Genomic DNA, 23,399 nt, shown 5'->3' with positions numbered 1-23,399 from the left:
GCCCAGGAGGCACACGAGAAGAGGGCTGAGTGGCATGGGGATGTCGTCCTTGCAAAGACGGTGTCCGAAGGTCTTCTCCCTTGATGCGGAGCATGCGCTAAGAGAGGCAGAGGAGGGTGTACAGAGGAGAGAGAGAGAGAACAGACTGAGAGCCTGGGGGGGGGGGGGGGGGGCTCAGCGTGTGCCTCTCACGCATGCATCCCAGCTTCCAATTCTGCCTGCCATTTTTGCACAAGCATAAAGGAATAATGAAAGCAAAAAATAAAAAGATACACCAAGATAATTGTATAAATAATTCTGTCTTAAATCCGTACAACAGATCCTTTTCCAGCCAACAATTTTTCTTTCTAGCATTTTGCTTGAAATTCTTAATTCCTCCTATGTCAATAAAAACTATTTTTGGAAATATGAACTGAAAAGGTCAAGTAATTAAGCTAAAAGGCTTTAAAAGGCCCAATACAGTCAGATTTCAAAACAGGCAGATAGGAGTTCATTACACTGGTCCAAGGGTTCTCAAGGTGCAACCCCAGACCAGCATCTCCAGCATCATCTGGAACTTGTGAGAAATGCAAACTCATCCCAGGCCTACTGAATCGGATATTCTGGGGGTGGAGCCTAGCAGTCTGGGTTTTTAACAAAGCCACGTGATTCTGAGGCCCAACCAAGTCTGAGAAGCCCTCTGCTAGTTTACTTTTGTGCATGTTTGAGAATTTCATATTTAAAAGTATTTTTAGGAAATCCTAGCTCCAACTGCTTATTGGCTATGTGTCCTTGGGACAGGTTACTAAATCTCTGTATCTACATCAGAAAATGGGAAAAGGAACAAGTTCTCTGTCATCATCTCACGGTTATTGAAAAGGTTCAATGTACAGCACCTGTTCAGGGCAGGAATGAAATGATGGTCATGAGGATCATACAAAGTTGTGTCACCCGGACACAAGAAAACTTTGGTGCCTATAAAACACATATGCCTTTGCGGGATCACACACACATTAACTCACAAAACCTCCTCCCAGATCAGTATGTATCATCAGCATTTCACAGATGAGCAAACTGAATCTCACAGGGGTTACATAAATGAGTGAAGGTCACACAGATGGTGACCGTTGGATCTCCTGGCTGCAAGCCCAGGACCCGTCCCATAACTCACCTGCAATAAGCACGATAGAACGTCCGTGTTCTAGAATAGGAAATGTTTCCCCAATGTCTCCACTTCCCTTTGTTTGACAACTGCACAGCACCACTGCACACTGTGATGCCTCAGCCACCACATCTCCAGGGAGGACAAAAGTCTGAGGCTTTCCGCCCAGTCCTGGGCACTGAACCCCCCCCTCCCCCGCCAAAACAGACTCCCTCCCTACTCCATGATTTCACCAAGGGAAAGAGAAAAGGCAGAGTCCTTTCATGAAAAAAAAAAAAAAACTCATTTCAGTCTCAAGAATATTAAAAATCATACCCCAAGATACTAAGTCTTCCTGAAGAACCAGGTTTGAATGCTGGGACATATATTAATGTCATCGGGTAGTATTTAATCTACTTAACCAATAAATAGTTTAAGGGTCATCTTTATGAGGCAAGCCCAACTACACACTTAAATCGTGCCTTTTCCCTCCACAGGGTCACAAATACAGTACCCCATCCAATGACTCACCCCCCTCCCCAAACAACAACTTTCTGGTTGGAGGTACATAAGCTACAGAATACATAAGTCTACAGACCCACACTGTTCAATACAGTAGCCCCCAGCCATATGTGGCTATTCTGAATTCAGAAAAACTAGAGGCATAAAATTTCAAAGATTAAGCAGGAATAAAAGAACATAAAATGCCTTGATATTTCTGTAAGGATTAAATGCTAAAATAGTATTTTGGCAATAATGGGTTAAAATTACATTACCAAAATTAATTACACCTATTTTTAAATTTTAATTTGGCTACCAATAATTTTAAAATTACGTATATAGCCCATGCTGTATTTCTATTAAACAGTACTATTCTAGACTGCATGAAACTTTAACATACAGGTAATTTTTTAAAATTCGAGGCAAAACAAAGGACTAACCACTTCTTGAAACTGTTACTTGTGGGGACAAGAAAGATTTTGGAAGAATACCATCCCGCATTATAGACAAGACAGGTTTCATCTTTGTCAAGTAAAGGAGGCAACCTGCACTGTTAATGCTAAGACGCCCCACCTTTCCTGTCCTTCCTACCTTTCTCCCCCAGGAAGAGGTATCCTCCTTGCCCCGTATCTTACGGGTCTCCATTACCTTTTCCACATATAGTCATGGGATGCTGGTACTGAGGTCACACAATGATTTTTTCCAAATGTACTATAACCATAGGAGGTGAACAGGTGACAGGAAGTGGTACAGATAACAAAAGGGTACTGGCTAAGACGAAGACAGAAAAGAGTTATGACTTTGTTCACATAAATGTGCACTTCTGTACTCAAGCAAGCACTCACATAAAATGCTGGTTGGCATTTTAGATCAAAAATAACAGAAGCACAGGAGAGTTTCAGGGCATAATACCCACAGCCTACTTAGTCAAGCAGTTTCCTCTAGATGCAGCCCTTTTTACTTCTGGCAGTTCAACCCCTGTGGATATTGGTGGCTAAACCTTTAAAGGGGGAGAGGGAAGGCTGAAGAAGATCCAGTCTCTCCTGGAGGGTCCTTTCTGTAACCCATTCTTCGCCAATACAGTCCTCAAAGAGTGACCAAGACCACGCCAAAAAGAACAGAAGACGTGGCAGAGGGAGCACTGATATTATGTCAGAGATGGAATACAAAGAAAACAAAACATTCACGGTTCCCACTGGGGCCTAAGCTTCCCCCCCACCAACCCCGGCCATTAGTGGGGAAAACTGGGGTATAAGCCTTAGTTACAATGCAGCAGAGTTGTATAATAACTGAACGTTCTAGAAGAGTGATGCCACCATGGAACACACGGAGCACAAGGAGCACACAGCCTGTGGGAAAATGTGGGGCGAGGGTTAGGGAAGGCTTCCTGGAGGAGCGGGCATGTGTGCTGCGACTTGAAGGGCAGACTGGGACGGTCTGGTAGTGAGGCGTGCCAGGTACAGGAGCAGCTGTGGGGCCCGGTCGGGATGCATTCTGGAAGGTATGAGAGAGGAGGCCAGTTCAGGGCTGGCCTCCAAGGATCAAGTAAGTCATGCTTTGCCTTCTCTGCAAAGGAAAATTAGAAAAGGAGTTTATCTGGGTTTCGGAAAGAGCAGTCTGGCAGCATGTCCGAGCACAGCCCAGAGCAAAGAAAGATTCACTGCGGTAAGTCGACAGGGGCAGTCTAGATAACCTCTGGAGACGAGCTCACTGGAGGGCAGTCACTACTACTATCTCCATCTGATAGAAGCCCAGACTTAGCTCAGAAATGTCAAGTAGGTTTAAAAGGCAAAGGACCCAGGTCTTATGCCTGAGCCCCGGGCTCCTTGCATCAGTCACTTCTGCTTCACCCTTGCCCCACAGCAAGGAGATCCCGAAACAGAACTTTAGCCTGGTCCCCGCTGCCTCCTGCCCCAACCCCAAGAACCTGGCTAAACCCTCAGAGATCCACTGGGAGGTGGTACAGACTCTTGAATGCAAAGTGAGCACTAGAAACTTCTAAAACCTCAAAATGTCACTCTAAGAGAACCTTAGGACTAGCTATATCACATTACAGGGATATTTCAAACTTCTGGAAGGTAGAGGATAAACTATAATTTCCAAGCCTTCTTGCTTCTAAAATTATACTCACAGTGATACGTCATCTGCAGGCTTGTCAGGCCTTTGTGACTGTCCTGCATGGTTCTCCCTGCTAACCCCAAATTCTGCTGCCACTTCTATCCATTTCCAGGCTGGCCAACCCAATTCACGCATCTTACCCACTACATTGCAGGGCAATCCAATATCCCCTATTTTGTAGCTCCTACAACTCAAAACCCAGAAAATTTTGAGTAAACTGAACACAGAACCTGAAACTAAAACTGCAGGCTCTTGGCCTGACTCCATCCCAGGTTATTCTGGGAGCAAAGCTAATAACCCCGAACCGTGGAGCTTTAGCCCCAGAAGAGGACTCAGATTATTTACTACGTGCTTCTCATTTCACAGATGAGAAAACTGCTGAAGCGGGGACTGGGGCAGGGGAGGGGAGGGAAGGGGGATGATCAGCAGGGGCTGCAAGGCAGATCTGGAACCAAAAATATGTCTCCGGTCTCCAAAGGGCTTTCTGTGAGGTCACCCACACCACCCGCGCCTGTGACATAGCTCAGCTGCCCCGTACCCAGCCACGACCCATCAAAGAGCCCTTGGAGCAAACAGCAGCCTTCTCCAAACCCAACAGGGCCCAAGGTGCCCATGTTACTGGTTAGGGAATAAGCATTTCAGGGTTATCCTGGGTCTGTAAATTCATTAAAAAATACATCTAGGGGGCGCCTGGGTGGCTCAGTGGGTTAAGCCGCTGCCTTCGGCTCAGGTCATGGTCCCAGGGTCCTGGGATCGAGTCCTGCATCGGGCTCTCTGCTCAGCAGGGAGCCTGCTTCCTCCTTTCTCTGCCTCTCTGCCTACTTGTGTTAGTACTCAAAAAAAAAAAAGAAATCAACCTTGCCATTAAAAAAAAAATACAGCGATCAGCCCTCCCACTTCCCTACTGATGAACAACAGGAGAAAGCAGCACACAGGAGCTGCGTGCGTTCTGTAGTGACACAATTGTGAAAGTCCCTTCTCTGGGACAGTTTCCCATGTCTGCAGGCTTAGTCAGTTCACCCCGACCCATCTAAGCATGCAGTCCCCAAAGATTCCTTCCAGTGACAGCATCACAAAATACATGTGCTCCTTCGGGGGCCTCATTCATGAAAACTGTTTATATGAACGGTCGGGGGTCCTTGTGCCTTCTGTAACGCAGGGCTGGGCCTGCTTCGGACGCTAAAAATTCAAGAAAACATGTCTTTGCTGGAACTATGATTTAAGTGTTGTCTGCCTAAGTGGAAAAGGATGGGTGAGATTAGCTCTCCTTGTTCCTAATAAATACCATATGAGAGTCCTTCATTAGCCAGACCTGGCTGCTTGTGGAGAGGAAGGGTATTAGTAAGTGTAAGTCTGGTAATTCTCAGTGCTTATAAATGTGGGTTGAATAAGAAAACAAATAAACAAATCAAGAGGAAAACCAACAAGCACAGTGGAGATTTATGGCCCTGAATAAATGAATTTTCCTGGTTTTATCACCTGGAATATGTCTCTTTAGAAAGCTTACAGGAAATTTCCTGCACCACTCAGGATTTTGAAAACACAAAGAAACTACTTATTAAATATCACCAATGTCATTAATATCATTAATTACTTCTAAAGATGCCTATAGGGATGACGGAAAATCTACAAGGCCAAAGGGCTTTATAAGCATAATTTAATTAACTCAATCACAGTCATCTAAAGTTTTATAGGATTTACACAACAACATGATCATTGCCCATAACCTTACACTACAGGGTTTGTGTCTTAATTCACTTCTTTGTCTATTTCTAGAGTAAATAGAACTTCAGAGAGAGAAAGGTTTTCCCAGGCAGTGCACCTCCTTGTCCAGCCAGAAGCCGGGTCTCCTACCCGTTACTATATCGCCACAAGTACTGCCTCCCATGTAGCCATTTAGCTAAACATGTGTTCATTGAAAATATCAAACTAAGAATTCAGACTCAATTTTTACCACTTAAAGATCCCAGAAAAATAGCAAAGAGAAAAGATGTCTCGAAAAATAAACTTTTCAGGGCCCCTGGGTGGCTCAGGGAGGCTAAGTGTCCAACTCTTGATTTCAGCTCGGGCCGTGATCTCAGGGTCGTGAGATCGAGCCCTGCATCTAGGTCCGGGCTCAGCAGGGAGTCTGCTTGAGGTTCTCTCTCCCTCTCCCCTGCCCCTGCTCACACTCACTCCTGCATGTGCTCACTCTCTCTCTCAAATAAATCTTTAAATAAAGAAACTCTTAAAAAAACATCTAATGAGTATACCTAACACATGAAAATTCACCTCTTTTTTATCTTCACATCTTTCAACCTTCCAAAGTCCCCAAATAAGACCTGTACTACAGTTCTCCAATGCCTGTTGAAAATAACCCAACAAAAGGGCAACACGAACGACATATACCCCAGCCACTCCTGACTCTTTGAGGCCACACCCTGTTCCTCTAAATTGCTGAGAAATACCAATTAGAATAAATTATTTCCAGGAATTTAGAGTTTGGGGGAGGCAAAAATAAGTATTCAAATGTAAACAGGGTAACTAACCTGCAGACGTCAAGAATATCCTGATTGTTCCCCTGTTAGTCATTCACAGCCCACAAAGTCATTTTTCAATGGGGCTGGCAGTGAGCCTGGATGGGCATGGAGAAGTTTCACCACGCAGAGCGTCCCCTGCTTACCGTCAAAATGAGCGGACAAGACCCATCTATGAAGGTAAGTGTAAGTGGAACCCCAGCAGCCCCTGAAACTTCAGAACGTCCACCCACTTACTTTTCTAAGACACACTGGCTTTACCTAGCACAGAACAAGCAGCCGCTGCCCAGGGAGACTTCAACCGTTGTCCTGGCAGAGGAGAAAGAAATATAAATGCCCAAGAAAAGCAGCAAGAAGAGACTTCTGATTGACATTTTACAGAACAAATACTGGCTTACATTAAGTGCTTTAAGATATATTTATAGTTGCTAGTAAGTGCACTATTAGTCATCCACAGCCCACAAAGGCATTTCTCAATGACCGTCCATTGTACTAATTGCAAAGAATTGGAAACAAATTAAATAACCATCAAATTATGATACTGCCATAAAATTGAGAATCACACAACCATTAAGAATAATGACATAAGTCTATGGTGATAAAGAAAGATGTTTTTGGGGCGCCTGGGTGGCTCAGTGGTTAGGCCGCTGCCTTCGGCTCAGGTCATGATCTCAGGGTCCTGGGATCGAGTCCCGCATCGGGCTCTCTGCTCAGCAGGGAGCCTGCTTCCTCCTCTCTCTCTCTCTGCCTGCCTCTCTGCCTACTTGTGATTTCTCTCTGTCAAATAAATGAATAAATAAATCTTTAAAAAAAAAAAAGAAAGATGTTTTTGATCTGTTCTAGGAGTAATTTAATGCAGAAATCTATAGTACAGTACATTTTCCAAACACATACGCCACAAGAAGTTATATTTTTATATGTACTGGACAAAGTCTGAAAGTGTATACTATACACCGGGGCGCCTGGATGGCTCAGTCAGAAAAGCATGCAATGCCTGATCTCAGGGTTTTGAGTTCAAGCCCCATGTTGGGTGTAGAGAGGACTTTAAAAAAATAAAAACAAAATAAAAAAAAAAGTGTATCCACCAAATAACTAATTGTGAGCACTTGGAGTAAAAATAAGGGCACTTTATGTTTCCCTAGTTCTACACTATATTTACACACACTCATTATTTTTATGCTTTCTAAACTATGTGACATTTCCCCCAAGGACTGATTGTGCACGTAACTAAAACCAGCAAAACTTAACTTTAAAATGTTACCTGTTGAATAAAGTAAGTTCCTTCTCTTTAAATGTTACACACTGTACTCTCACCAAGTACCTGGGCTACGGGAGATAATAAGGAACGGCACTAACAAATAGATCTCATGACTGTGCTGGCATACTTTTTTTAAAAAATCATCTTGGAAGAAAAGGCTGTCTTCCCCGCAGTTTATCAGATTCTCATTTGCTGTAAGGAGCAATAATCACAAGTAAGAAGATCCGACCTGGACAGAGGCCCTGCTGCGATATCCTTGCTTCTCTTACCCGTTACGAGCTCTGTATTATCTTGCTTCCGCTGGGGAAGAAGAGGAACGGTATCAGATAAGAAAAAGCTGCTCAGGGGGCTCCTGGGTGGCTCCATGGGTTAGGGCCTCTGCCTTCAGCTAGGGTCTTGGTCCTGGGACCCTGGGATCGAGCCCCGAGTCGGACTCTCTGCTCGGCGGGGAGCCTGCTTCCCTTTCCTCTCTCTCTACTTGTGATCTCTATCAAATAAATAAATCTTTAAAAAAAAAAAGAAAAGAGAAAGCTTCTCAGGTGTGTCCCTGCTGCCTTCACCCTTCTGTCACACCTGTCTCTGCAGATGCTCAGGGCCTGAGCTCCCCATGCAGCTTCTGGACCAGTGGATACAGCGGCTGCCGGCACAGCCTCAACCAGGACAGCAGAAAAAGGAACTCCCCGTGGACCGGCCTAGGGTGAGACTGACAGAAACAAGTAACTGGGATGTGAGCAGCTGATGTTTTGAGCAGTAAAAAGAGAAAGAAGTTTTGTTTTGTTTTGTTTTGTTTTTTTAACTAATCTCTACGCCCAACATGGGGCTCAAATTCATGACCCCCGAGAACAAGAGTCACATGCACTACACTACCAACTGAGCAACCAGGTGCCCTGAGAAGGAAACAGTTTAAAAATCACTTGTGTGATTTAAAAAAAAAAAAAAAAAAAAATCATGCAGCATCTTTCTATAGTGTATTTAAGCCTCTGGATAAATATTTCTACACATCTGGAGAAACACTGACAAAGACTTTTAAGAATATTCACAAGGGAACGCAAACCACACAACTTCCTCCAAGAAATCCTAAGTTACATCAGCAAGGAGCTTAAACCAGTTAAATCTACGCGGCAGGCAAGGGGCTCTAGTACTCAATGGATAAATGCACTATTGTGCTAGCAGAAAGGAATCCAAGATAATGAATAACATCTCTACACAATATACCAGAGGGAAGAAAACGAAATCACTCAGATGAAAATCTGCAGTGAAAAAGCCCATCATATTTAAAGACTTTCTCAGTTCACAGTTAGCAGTATCATTTTGAAGGCAAAACAATGTGAGGCAGCCTCACGTGTCGCTGAGCAAAACAATTTAGTTCAAATCCAATCCATTACAGGGAAGTTTCAGTTCAGACTATTAAAGACACTAATTAAAAATTAAGTTAGTTAACCACTTTATAATAGCAACTGAACCTCTATGTTTTAAAAAAAAATCACTATATAAAAAAATCACTAACTACTAGTTTACCAGTCCCTCTAACAGATCATTTGAAAGGCTCAATTGTCCCCTCTGTAGTGCATGTTGGTGGTTTTTTTTTTTTTTTTTTGCAGTTTGTTTAAAAAATTATGTGCCTTTATTGTACTAAAGAAATTCCAAGAGAGAAGCACAACCTACTCATCGATGATAACAACACAACCATTTTTCACATTCCTCCCTTTCAAAGTCTATCAGAGCTCTTTGAATTCATCCCAACTGCTATGAGCTCAGCTAATGACAAGAAGGAAAACATTTCCATCAGTTGGTTCAAAGTTTAGGTTATTTCTTACTTTGTTCAAGGCTAACCTATTAAAATGAGTGAGTGAGAACACACGAAACTTCAACAGTCATGTTCCTTAAAACACCCCAATGTCATCCTACTTTTCACAATAACAGAAGTACATCATGCAGAAATGTTTTCATCTTGCAAAGGATTTCTTTGCCAGCTCCAGAGAAGGCGACTGCAACGTGCCTCCCTGGGTTCATGTCCGGCCAACACCGCAGCTAGGTGGGACAGAATTTTGAACAATACAAAGTTGTTGCTAGACAAAGCAGCCTCCTGGAAACCACAGTCATCCACAGAATGTCAACATTTCTTTCCTCCCAAAGAAAAATCAAAGTGGAACCAAAGTGAATCTACAGGAGAAGAAAGGAGAGTTCAAGAGACAGGCAGAGCAAGTTTTAAAGCCAGAGTGCCAGAAGGCGCTCAGCACACACACACACACAATAAAAGCACTTGGTGGAGAAGACCACAGAAACGCTGTGGGCGACCGCTCTCACCAGCACTGGCCCCGCGCCCTCTGCTTCCTCTTCGCCCTGGGCTGCATCCTTGCGTTGCAGGGGGGATTCAATCACCAGCTCCTTCTTGACACTTCTACTACTTGTCCTGCATTTATCAGCCTGCATTCTCGGCGGAAAACACCAAGTCAGAAAGTCTGCAACTCGGACAGCTGCAAGTCCCTGGCCGTGCAAGGCACAAGCATGCCCCTGGCCCGAGCACGGAGAGGAAGCCGGCTTCCCGAGCACAAGTGGTCAGCCCGACGGCTGGGTCAGCGGAGCCGGCGGGGTGGGAGGGCATGCAGGCCAGGGCCAGCCCCCAGGGGTGTTACTACAGCTCCAAGAATGGGAGGCTCCCACATGCCGGCCAAAGGCAAACAAACCCGAACTGTACAATACACAGTGTGCTGTCTCTCTGATAGAGACCGGCCTCATTGTGTCTGTTCCACAAGGCGTGGGCCAAGTGGAGCTGAGTCCAAATAGTGCAGTGTTTAAAAGAGAATCAGTCACAGTTAGACTCTTTCATGATTATTTCAAGTCTGAACCTCCTGGAGTTGGAGGGACAGCGAGGTTGTCCGGGTGTTCTAAAACTCCTGTAGTTTCTGGGTGCTTCCCTTCATGTGATGGCCGAACACCAAATGCTTGGCTGATGGGCCAAGCAGGGAAGGGCAAAGAGTGAGGGGTCCCACCTCACGGGTGCGGGTGTAAGGAAAGCCTCCCTCCCTGGATGACAGACCTCAGCACAACGAACTTGACTTAGCAACTATTTTATGCCAGGAAGACAGGGTCATTGAACAGTCTCATGGGTTGCTACCTATCATAGTAAACGCATTTATTCAACAGAATATTACTGTGAATGCATCAGTAGGTGTGTCGGTAATAAGCCCAGGATGAGATACTGAGAGGGTCGCAGTAAACATGTAAGGCAGTGTATCTCCCTTCTGTCATTCAAGCACCAGGAATCCAGGGTATGAATATTAACTGTGTAATAAGTCACAAGGGTTCAACTAGGCCATTAAAAAAATTAATGGTTTCTACAATATTTTTTTTAAACTAGCCCATTTCTGAACCTTGGGTAATCTTTCAGGGTAAATATAAACTCACTTGCCAAATCTAGGTTCTAAAACAGTATGATATATCGATTATAAAAACCTATCTTCATAAAATTACAAGCGGACAAAAAAAAAAAAAAAAAGAGCCTCAGTTACATAAATACAGAATTGAAGTAGCAGTTACATCAAAACTTAAGAATTATCCTATAAATCAGAGGAGGCAAGAAAGTCTGAAGCCACACACTAAAGAGACAGACTGAGCCTCAGTAAAGTATAGCATAACCAACAATTTGAACAACTTCTTGAAATCGCTTGAGAAGTTCTAAACATCCCAATTCTTCCTCAATTCCTCATTTTCATTAAGTCACCAGCAGGTCAGGACTTTGAGAGAAATGCTATCCTGTTTATTTGGTCAGAATTACTCCCATTCTGTAAGTAAGTAATTTAAAAGGTTATTTGTTGTATGAAGACTGCAAGTGCCCAGCATGGACAATTTACATTATCTTTGTAGCATCCAAGGAGGTAACATGGTTCTCCCCATTTTACAGATGCAGAAACTGATGCACAGAAGGGTTACACATGTGCAAAAGGTAACACAGCAGGCAGCGGCAATATGGATCTAGTGTATACACTCTTTACCATGATCCGATGAACCAGTCAGCTGCTCCAATTACACCAACTGCTAAAAAAAACCAAAATATGTAAAAGCTACTGATCGGCAGCTAAAGGTGAAGGCAGTATCAAGGTAATTGGGCGAAGCGGTAAAAAAGTAAAAAATGGCATAGCACAGAGCTAGGTCCATAGTAAGGTATTCATTTAAAAGGTAACTACTGTTACTGTTGTTGTTATTCCCAGCTGAAGAAGTTGGCCCTTATCTTAAATTCCAGACTTCGCCTGTGTGAACTACAATGACAATTCCACCAACCATGGGACAGGACACCACAAAATGCTTCGGCAATTTCAAAACAACTGATCTTTCTGGTTCACGGCTTGATTATGATAGCTGCCTTTGAACAGTGACCTTGAACCCCTGCATTCATGCCACAAACCAGGCATCTTCTTAAGGTTTTCCTATATTTTTCAAAATCTTAGCAATGAATCGATATTTCTTTTGTGATCAAGGAAAAAACTTTAAATTGGCTCTGAGCTTCCAAGTAGCCAGGACAGAGGTTAGGTTCCCTAATTCATATCACCAAAAGGAGAAAACACTCCAAGGTAAAAAGAAAGAAAAACAAATTTTTTAAATTTCTCACACAGAGATTTGCATAAAAAGGGACTGATTCATGTACTAGTTCTCAATGTGTTTACAGGATATGCAACAGCCAAGTTCATACTGCTTTCTCAACACCTTCTGAGAGCATTATACTTAAATCCTGGATAAAGGAAAGCAATTCTGAGAGCAAGATGATCATGTAATCTACCAGCTTCAAATGGTCCAACTTATGAGAGAAGGAAAGTCTCAGGATGGGGAAGAATGGAGATACTATTGCCAGCTGTCCTGCTACATAACTTCTCAGGCAATGTCAAGTGCTCTGGTTCTCGGCTTATTTAGGACAACCAACACTTCAGAAGTCTGCCAGTCTAGGGGAGTCACATGTATAGGATTTAATTCTCTAAAGGGTTTGTGAGACCGATGTCTGAGAACATGAGAGGGACAGACATCTGGCCAGAGCAATCACAAGAGGAAATGCCATCTTAGAAGGATGGTAAGTAGGTGGCCAAGGGTTCCTTTGCAGCATTTCAAAGAACAAGTATTTCCTGGACCTCTGGGTTCAAGTCCACCAACATTTACCGAACCCCTACTGTCTAGCAAAACCTCAAGTTCTTTCACACATTAACTTGTACAACTCTTACAATAACAAAAGCACCTATTAACATGTATTAAAGGTATGCAGAATTTTACAGTTTAAACAGAATAGAGTAAACCTTTTGGGGGAGAAGGATGAAATGAATGCTTCTGTATATGAGTTTCAATTTTCAAGTTTTAATATTCACACGAATTATTTATATAGGTTGGGTACCCAAAACCATTAAATCTGTATAGAAAAATATGGAATTTTCCAAGAGCAATTTTTTACTGTAAGGAAGGCTAACTGTAGACTCTACGGCCCCCATCATGAAGTTCCATCACATTCTGAAAAGCAAGGAGCTTGAGACCCTCTGACCCAGGACTCATACACGTGGCTTAAGACCCAGTTTAAATACTATCTTGATCCTCCTAGCCAGGATTTGACTAGCTCCTCTTCTGCTAACCATCTGGATATTCCTTTTATTCACCTCTATTCTGGAGATTTTCATGGTCCTCCTTTTAAGTTTGTACATGTCACACTCTTCGATGAGACCATAAATTCATGAGGGCAGGAACTGTATCTTAACCACCTTTGCATCTCCAGTATCTTAAGTCCTGCAAGCACTCAAAACACATTTGCTGAATTTAGTGCTTATGTCAGTTTTGTGTTTCTGGTTATCTTTATCTCTAAAATACAATTTGGTAGTTGCAGAAATATGCCAACATCTTCATTTGCTAATGGCCCAAATTAAGGCAGAAGCATTCAACTGTTCATCAACTGAAACACAATGGACCATTTACTAATAATTAAAATGTTCCTTTCTCCCAACTAAGAAAATGTTATCCTGCAAAACTTGCTAGACATTTTTCAGACAAGGGTATACTTGAAAACAGTACAACTGAACCTTGAAGTAGAAATAAAATTGTTTTTAGCAAGGAATTATATAAAATTTAAAACTGCATTTTGCTGCAGCAAAAACCCATACAAGGAATAAAGATCAACTACCTCAACAAAATTTTCACTCTCCTAATTAGGGACTCCCACCATATCAGAAGGATATTTAAAACTTAACAGTTAACTTTATAGATAAGATATAGATATGATCAGATACTTTAAATTTTATACACACACACACACACACACACACACACACGTATCTACTCCAAAGTGATCATCTCTTTTCTCTTGGTCTGGGAAATGTGAAACAGTTAAGTACAAATTATTAAGAAAAATCACAAAAAGGAGCAAATGACTAATGATTTTCCGCAGTGTATTGTTAACTAGTCAGCTTGCTAGCCAAAGAAAAGAAAAGGTGTCAGGAAAATGATCTGGCCTTCTGAGAAAAACATACATGGAGAAACAGGAGGCACAAGCAGCAGCAAAACAGAACAGAACAGGATTAGAGGCCACAGATGCAGAGGGCCAAGTGATAAACAGTTATAGCAGAGGAGAGAGATTGTGACAAAAAGAGAAATAGGTGTGGGGGCAGGCAAAGGTGAGAGATGAAGGGGTTTTCTGCATTAGACCCTTGAGGCCTCACTGAATAGTTAATATTTAAAAAAAAAAAAAAAAGCTGACATAAAGTCTGATGTTCACCCCTATTTCTGTTGTCATCAGAGATATAATCAAATGATCACAGAAATGAAATATGCATTATCATCTAGCCCAGTGGTTCAGAGCCTAGAATCCAAGGCTGAACTTGGGATGAAAGTGGTCTGTGAACCCTCTGAAATTACATTCAAACCGTTATGTGTGTTTGTGATTTTTGGGGGGGAAGAGGCCGGTGGAGTTTAGCACTCAGAGAAGGAGCCAAGGGAAGATCACCCATTCACAGAATAAGGAAACGGGTCCAGAGAAATGAGCTAGAGAGCCAAGCAAAGCTTGGGGATACGAAGCTCTTCCCTTCGGCAGGTTCAAATTCTATTTGAGTAGAGGCAACAACAGCAATTGAAACACCAGGCACCAGTTAAATAAACAAGCCAAACGATGGCAATCAGCAGTGTCAACACCTGCAGCTACTCCTTTGTTCAGTGAAGGCCAAGTCAGCGACAGGCCATCATAGGAAACGTAATGCCAGATGGACAACCCAAGGCCAAGAAAGTCTGTCTCCAAAACAGGGAAATACGATAACCAATACAAATTGTGTTTTTTGAGAACTTTCAATGACATTAAGAAAATGTCCAAAATAACATGCACATACAAGACTGAAAAAAAAAAAAAAAAAATGTGACTGCTGATTAACTCTGGTATGTGAGACTACTAGGAATTACTTTTCTCTAAAATCTTACATTCTAAATTTTCTTCAAAAGCACTTGTTACTTCTATATTCAGAAAAAAATCAACCCAAATATGCTGTATTGCAAAATAATGGTAAAGAAAAAGTTCACATCAAGGTTTAGCCCTCACTATAACTCAACAGCTATGTGCTACCACTTGACCTCTCTGGGTCCCACAAACTTCACGTATAAATCGAATGACGTACATAAAAATCTTTCCAGCTCTACATGTCTACATGAACTATTAAAACTGTCCTTACTGATGAGATGTAGGGAAAAACAAACCACCCCAACAGAATGATAAACATTTTAAAATCACATTTCCCCACTACACACAAAAAAACACAAAGACCAAACAGTGGTTCTATTTCTAAACGTGTCTGATGCTCAATGGAAGATGTCCGAAATGTGGAGGACCCTCCTCCGGGGGAGCAGGGGCTGAGCTGAGAGGCAGACAGATGACAAGAACTATGGGATGTTCTATGGGTGAGGAGAGGGAGCAAGGGGAGGCTGGCAGCCCTCTCTACACAGTTCTGGGGTAAGCAAGCTTACAGTGCTGGGACAGCAGGGCACAAGCCCTAAAGAAGGCTCTGTTTCCAGATGAAGCAATTAAAACAGGACGGTGCTTCCATTTCTAGAGACTGCTCCCTGGTAATGGCTTTATGAATTCAGCACAACAACTTCACTACCCTGGGGACCCCAGGTCCCACCTCTGGAAAACAGGGACCAGATGTCCACCATTACCATTCTAACTAGATTCTGTGCATTCCGAAGACCCAAGTGGATCATGGATTTATCCCACGGCGTGCAGGAACACAGACTGCATGCAGCCACAATGTTCCAGAAGCTTCTCCATTGAAGACAGCCCCACCCCAACCAGAGACATTCCCTCTCCCTGCTTCCCTTTCTCCACAGCCTCCATCACCATCTGGCATTCTGCATTCTACTTTCCTTATTTGTCTAATCCCAATTAAAAGAGAGAGAGAGAGAGAGAGAAGGCGCTCTGTGAGGGCAGAGATTTTTGTCTATTTTGTTCACTGCTCTATTCCTAGGTCCTAAAACAGGGTAGTTGCTTAAAAAATATTTCTTGGATGAATTTGCTGAAGAGTTAGGATCCTGGCAGTCTGGATAAAGAGCTTTTACACTCTGCACACCAATATTTTTTCTGTAAACTGTCAATTTCTTTTAAACACAATAATGATAATTCAGCCAACAATGTCAGTGATTTGTGTTAGAGATGGAAACTTACAAAGGCAAAGGAAAACATCATGTGCCCGATTTTTCTCAGGAAACTTACAAAGGCAAAGGAAAACATCATGTGCCCGATTTTTCTCAGGAAACGAAACTCCCAGTCCGAGTTACCAATACCCCGCCCACCACACAGCGTCAATCCTGAGCAAGGCGTCACCTTGATGGGGCCATCCCAGCACATTTGATCTCCCCCTGTCAGCTGTAAGCACTGCAGCAAAGGCAGGGGTATGTGGTGTGTACAGAGAAAGCAGTCCATAAATGCTTGCTTAGAAAATAAATGATAAATTGCCTCACTTGGGTTTGATTTGTCACAGACCCACGCCTCACAGGAGTTGAAATGAAGGATTTTCTAACTTTCCTCACTACATGAAACGGCTGAGGTTAAGGACTAGGAAACGTATGCATAGTGAGAAAAACAACCAAAAGATTTTTTTTAAGCACTGAAGTTTTTCTTTCTAAATTAAATGCCTCATTCCATTATAAACAGAAGACAAATATCCACCCCTTCACTTCTCCCCATATGTGCACCTCCCAAAGCAACCTAATGAAATCCACAAATAACCACCCTCCAAGTTTACGTAAAATCTCTGTATATGTTAACATTACTTAACACATGTTCCATCAGTGTTGGCATGGTACAAAACTGGTGGACCCCCGTGACTGACGGGTGAGGGAGACAGGGCAAGCTGGCAGGGGGCACAGGGTTGTCACTCCCAGGTGTCACAGTTCAAGGCCATCAGCTACCTACCCCGGGGGCAGGAGAGATGACAGGCCTCCAGGCAAAAGCTGGACACTTACTTTGGCAAAATCGAAAACACCCCCAGGCTTCAAGGGGAAAGTCCACCAGGAGGAAACTTGGCAAAGTGTGTTGCGGACTACCCGCTAGGATTTCTGGCTTAGTTAAACTGGCATTTAAAAGACAATGACCATTTACAATCATCCCAGTTCCCCAACAATGATAGGAAAGTCCCTGCTTTTTAAAAAGCGGTAGATTATGTCCCTTCCATAAGATAAACTCATCAGCAGCGAAGATGATGTGTCCCTTCTCATCCTGCCGCCTAAAGCTGGTCTTCCACTTCTTCCAAGCTCATTGTGATGGATTTCCTATGTAAAAGTAAGAGATTGCCAAGGAATAGGAAACAAAGCCAGTTGTAGGGGGCTCACATGTTATTCCTGGACAAACACATCCTGACAAGTCAAACTTTCCCCCATGAGAGCTTGTAAAAATATGGAACTCATCTTAATGAATCTCTCCATAGATATACTACAAATAATGGGACCAGAGCGGGAGATACAAACACAGTGTGCGGGGAGGGCCAATGACAGAACGCCCACCTCTGCACTGCCAAATCAACACACACAACCACCTTAGAGACCAGTGGTGGCGGTGGTGGTGACGGTGACGGTCATGGAGCTGTGGCCACCTTTTGTCCTTTACTGAGGTTGCTGAATAGTCCTGTTACTTCTGTTATATTCCTGAAGTTTTATATATGCAGCACAGCGGGCTTCAGCTGTCCCCTCTGGAAACAAGGGGGAAAAAACGCTTCTGGGAAAAGTTATGGTTAAAAGGGAGAAGGTGATAGTTCATCAAGCTCTGAAAACTTGAACACCAGTGGTTGTGAATATTCCACTGCCCCTCCACAATGAGGGGCCAGATCTTAGAGTCCCTCTGTTCATTCAAAACTAGAAAGTAAAATAAACACAAAGCCAACATTTCCAATAAGCACTTAGGAGCCCTCCAGGCACAGACTTCCATTTATGCTTTGCCAAGACCTAAATCTATAAGTCAATACTCACTTATTATTATTAGTTTGTAACTGTCACACAAGAATTTCAACACAGAAGAGAGGAGGAAAGGGAAGAAGAGCATGCGTGGCTTGGGGAGACGGCATAGGTGGGCAAGGAAAACATTGCCTGAGTCCCTACTACGTGCTCGGCCCTTGACGTATATCCTCATTTTAATTCAGTTCAATTTAACCTTTACAATAGTAACACTATATTAGGCGTTTTTCTTTGTAGAAACTGGTGTTCTTTTAAGGTAAATAACTTACCTTAAGTGTGCATTGTTACTATGCTCCAAAATTAATCTTAAACCTGATAACTAAATAGATAACTTCATCTCCCTTTTGAACAAACATCTCCTTAGGGAAGCCACCGAAATTTAACGTTAATAGCGGTTGTGTCTGAAATACAGAACCAAAGCTTTTATTTACCCTTCTTTCTACTTACCTGTATTTTTAAAACTTTCTTCATAAGAAGCATGAATTACTTTAAACTAAATAAATCTTCAAACTTCTTAAAATTTTAAATTTATATTTTAAAACTTTTTTATTAGTATTTGGGAAATCTTTAAAAATCATGTAATGCATACAACTGCTCCTCCAGGGGCAGGACTGGGGGGAGGTTAGTGAAGCATACAATTCCAGAACAGAATCTAAGAAAGCACTAAAAATTCAGCAATCAAGATTGACGATACTCAATGAAATTCTCAGGTAAAAATCAAAAGTAATGCTTAAAAAAGCCACGATAAACAAAACTAGAAATGCAGATAGGATCAGGATGTGATTGTGTCAGGCTCCAATATGGCCCCACTTAGCAAGCGCTACTCTGTGCCGGGCACAGCGATACACAGTATACTTATTCCTTGGTCAACCCTGAGACACTTACTCTTATTTTACATATGAGGAAACTGAGGCACAAAAGTTAAGGAATTAGTCCAAGGTCACGGAACTGGTCCAAGGTCACAGAACTGATATGTGGAAAAGCAACTTTAAACAACTTTAAACAGATTAATAAAAGGTAATTTTTACTTTTCTTCACTGTAAAAATAAGTCAACGTCTATGTTTAAAACAGGGGTGCCTGGGTGGCTCAGCTGGTTAAGCATCTGACTTCTGCTCACGTCATGATCCCACAGTCCTGGGATCGAGCCCCTCTCCCACTGCCGCTCCGCCTGCTTGTGCTCTCTCGTTCCCTCTCTGTCAAATTTAAGTTAAAAATATATATATTTAGGGGCGCCTGGGTGGCTCAGTGGTTAAGCCGCTGCCTTCGGCTCAGGTCATGATCTCAGGGTCCTGGGATCGAGTCCCGCATCGGGCTCTCTGCTCAGCAGGGAACCTGCTTCCTCCTCTCTCTCTCTCTGCCTGCCTCTCTGCCTACTTGTGATTTCTCTCTGTCAAATAAATAAATAAAATCTTAAAAAAAAATATATATATATATATATATATATATATATTTAAAACAGGTCAACAAGTGACCGGCTTGTCAGATAAAGATTTAAACTCAAGCTCAACATACATTCTTCTTCTTAAAATGATTAAGGAATACTGAGGCTATTTGGGCAAAAGGACCAAAACCCCACTCTACTGAAACCTCTTTTATTTTACTTAATTGTTCATACAGAAGTGAAACCTCCTAATGGTTCAAAGTATGGAACAGAGTGAGGGCAAAGGCTTTCCTCTCATTTTAATTCCCCACAGGAAGGAAGTTAGAAACAAACAGTCTGACCTGGAGATTAGCTCCCAGAGCAAAGCAGTTTCTCTGGGGCTAAATGGGATGCCTCCCCAGTGACACCCCTTCCCCATGCGGCCTCCGTGGTCTCCCCTGCCCTCCTCACCACTGCCTGCCCCGAATCTTAAGCACAAAGACCACTGAGTGTTTGTACTGCCTCCTCACACCTCCAGAAATGCTGCCTGTTAATCTGGAATGTTCCCTTAACACCTCCTAATCTTAACCTGTCAAATGTCTGCTGGTTTCTGTATTATACAGATTCCAGAAACCACCTAAAACTTCGGCATTTGGAATCTTGCGCTGTGTTTTTCACAGCACCCAGATGATACCTACGCTAGAGGCTTTTATCCCTCTATGTCTGAGAATCAATGACCCTAATTTATTAACTTTAAAGAGACAAGAACACCCACAATGTTTAAACACAGATGCAATGGAAGGAGACCTGACTTTTGTCAAGCTAATGTTGTTTTTGCCTCTAGCAAAGCACTAACATTAAGACAGTTGGGAGTTTTCCTGGAGGAATGTTAGACTCTGCCTGCCTTGAGTTTTTGTCAATGGGCTGCAGGTTATAAGGAAATTTAATTTTATCGACATTTCTTTCTGCTTCTGTTCCCCACATCACCTACGCCAAAGGCTTTTTCAACCTTCTATGTCTGAGAATCACTGATCCTAATTTACTAACTTAAAAGAGACAAGAACACACACGATGTTTAAATGCAAATCCAATACAGGAAAACATGGATGGCTTCCCAGACAGGTCTCTGCACAGGTACGACGTGGACAACTGCACTTGGCTGCAAGTAAGGGGAGGTGTGAGGATAAGGCCAAAAAGCTTGCATATTCTCTGCAGGACAGAACACACACTCTAGGCTCATCAAAACACTGTGGCAGGTTTTGACTCATTAATGACTGCTGGACTTTGGGGTAAAATACAACTTTGTGGGTAGATTCTTCCACCAGTATTAACCATCACCCACCTCCCCCACCCCACCCCCCGCCAAAATGGCACGCCTCTCAATTCCAAGCCATTAAGAAAGGCCCTACAGAACAGTACAAGCTTCCTACATCTCTCCAATACTTTCAGGGGTGGTGATCAAATACTTGCTTAGCACGATACCTCCCTGAAGAGAATACAGAACAAAACCCACTCTGGGGCTTTGTGGCCTCGAAGCCTTTCACAAACACCTTGTTTGCCAGCTCAGTTACAAGCTCTCATTCAAGTTCAAATGTGTGACCTTTATGGTTGAGAACTAAAAGCAATAAAGCAATCTATTTAGAGAAAGGCAACCTGCATTTCTAAGGATTTCCTCCTCCCTACCCCATAAGAGGAATAAGATGCCAAAGTGACATCCTCCATGTGTATCCTCCACAACTCACTGCAATTAGGCCAGTAATGCAAAACAAAAATACTCCTCACCCAGTTACAGGCTTAACGTACTATTATTTTCCTTTTAAAGAGAATCTCTCACTCAGATATGTACAGGAGATTGATTACAACTTTCACGAGCCTTCTCAGTCCCTGATTTAAGACTTGAAGGCAGTAAAATAAAAAATCTTAAAGAAGTTTTGTTTCACAGAAGTTTTAAATTCAGACCGCGTTAACACTTTCCCCAACATCTCGTTTTGAAATAACTACAGCACATTAATTTGGGGGAAACACAGAGCTTCTAGATTTACTGCAATATATTTAAGTTGACCAGAAGTGTCGGCAGACGCAGCTCCCCAGACCTGATGGGCCACCTCCAAGTCCCCACTGGTGTCAGGGACAGGTGCTCATCAAATGAGGACACCAAACTATCGACGGTCAAGTTCTCTTTGGCTCCAACTTTCTGTAACTCAGTGATGCATGTTACCACTGAGGCTAAGTGGGCTTACTTTGTCCTTCCTGTGTGACACCACGTTTGTCATATTCTGTGTGACCCAGCAGTCACCACATAAGAGAACTTCCGAGGAACATTCAATAAAGTAGTCAATGGAACGCTCTCCATATTTACTCATTAATCCACTTGTGAGCGAGCTGATTCGTGCGTTAACTCTCCTGCCTGCTCCATCAACGCTCCGCAGGCGTTTTTCAAAACCGGGGGGCTCAGGGCAGGACTGAGAGGTAAGGAACAGATAATCCAGTGAGGGACCAAGATGAAAGGTTATACAAGTAACTTCAATATCGTGAGTGGCAGAAGAAACAGGTTACCCTCGTGTTGTCCAGCATGCTTGCCCCTAGTCCCATGCGGCCACCGAGTATCTGACATATAACTGGTCAAACTGAGAAGCTCTATGTATAAAATAAACACTGCATTTCAGAGGCTTTGTATGAAAAGACAGAAAGTAAAATATCCTAAGTTTTCATTGATTGCATGTTGGAAAATACTTTGAATAGACTGGGTTAAATAAAACATTATTAAAATTCATTTCACCCGTTTCTTTTACTATTTTTTTAACGTAAAGCTGCACATGTGACTGGCACTGTATTTTAATTGGACACTGCTGGGCTAGATGCGCCCCAGTCCGGGTTGTCTTTGCTGGGCAGACACAAAGACCACAGTTCCCCATCTCAGCAATTGGGGGAAACTATGTGACTGGGTTCTGACCAAAAGAATGTAAGAAATATGAGGGAGAAGAGTCTAGGTGCCACCATGAAACAAGGTGCACGGCTGTCCCAGCTCATTCTCCTCGTGGACCCACTGAAAGCAGACTCCGCAGGAGGCCCCGCGCCACGGGGAGCCACGGATGTGGAGCCACAGATTCCTGAATCGTCCCTGAGAAGACCGCCCAATGTACACCCAACGGGATCTTGTCACAAGTGACAAGTAAGTACAAATACTTAGAGCATTACGCTACTGCCATTCGGTTACAGGAAAAGTTGAGGGATAACTACGTGCTCCAGAATTCTCAGGATAGGGGCTCCTGGGTGGCTCAGTCGGTTAAGCGTCTGTCTTCAGCACAGGTCATGATCCCAGGGTCCTGGGATTGAAGCCCACATCAGTCTCCCTACTTGGCAGGAAGCCTGCTTCTCCCTCTCCCACTCCCCTTGCTTGTGTTCCCTCTCTCGCTGTCTCTCTGTCAAGTAAATTTTTAAAAATCTTAAAAAAAAAGAATTCCAGGATAAGCTTGGAAGGTTAGGTGCATAACAGGGCAGAAACCTCAGGTTCTCCAACTCCATGGGGTGAGAACCACTCAGAGAGCTGGTTCCAGTATAGACTGCTGGGCCTCTTTAATCCTCTCTAGGAGGATGGAGTTAAGGAAGGGGGGTGTGGTCAGCGTCAGCCCCGCCCTGCCCCGCAGCTCCCTCCCCTGCAGCAGGTAGGGAGGGTGTCTGAGCACAAGCAGCTCTGGCTGCTCCAGGCACTGCTGATGCTGCTCGTCTGGGGACACACCTTGAAACCCAGGGTCCTAAAGGAAGCACCTGGGGAACAAGTGAGGGGTGGAAGGTTAGAAAAGTAGAGACTTACATCCCGCAGTCAGGAGTCTGAATACTCCCTCCATGATAACTGTAAAGCAGAACTTCCCTTCCCACAGCATATGCAGCAATAAAAATAACTGAAGTATATGAGTATCTGCTAATACTTCAATTTCCTACAAAATTCCTGAGGAAATGACAGGGGCACAGTAGAGTAAGTTGACCACTGTGGGCCAAGTGTGAGACTCCAAAACCCTAATTCTTGGGTCAACCACCTAGTTATAAACTTGCTATGTGCCCTAAGAAAT

At 43.2% G+C, this 23,399-nt stretch overlaps 1 protein-coding gene across 20 annotated transcripts in view; it reads right to left on the bottom strand.

The window, feature by feature from the left end:
- Positions 1-23,399, bottom strand: part of DOCK9 (dedicator of cytokinesis 9) — a 276,616-nt gene that overhangs the window by 164,251 nt on the left and 88,966 nt on the right. For 7 of the 20 annotated variants that reach the window (XM_059144087.1, XM_059144089.1, XM_059144096.1 and 4 more), the window contains exon 1: positions 9,821-10,089. The exons of the other annotated variants lie outside the window; for them this stretch is intronic. In XM_059144087.1, the coding sequence (XP_059000070.1) occupies positions 9,821-9,946 (126 nt within the window). In that variant the 5' untranslated portion in view covers positions 9,947-10,089. Of the gene's footprint in view, positions 1-9,820; positions 10,090-23,399 lie in introns of those variants that run through there. 20 annotated transcript variants of the gene reach the window in all.

This window comes from Mustela lutreola, chromosome 13 (genome assembly GCF_030435805.1).
Source record: "Mustela lutreola isolate mMusLut2 chromosome 13, mMusLut2.pri, whole genome shotgun sequence".
Classification (NCBI taxonomy): Eukaryota; Metazoa; Chordata; class Mammalia; order Carnivora; family Mustelidae; genus Mustela; species Mustela lutreola.
Note: the sequence above shows the minus strand (reverse complement) of the source record. Positions and strands in the feature narration are given on the sequence as shown.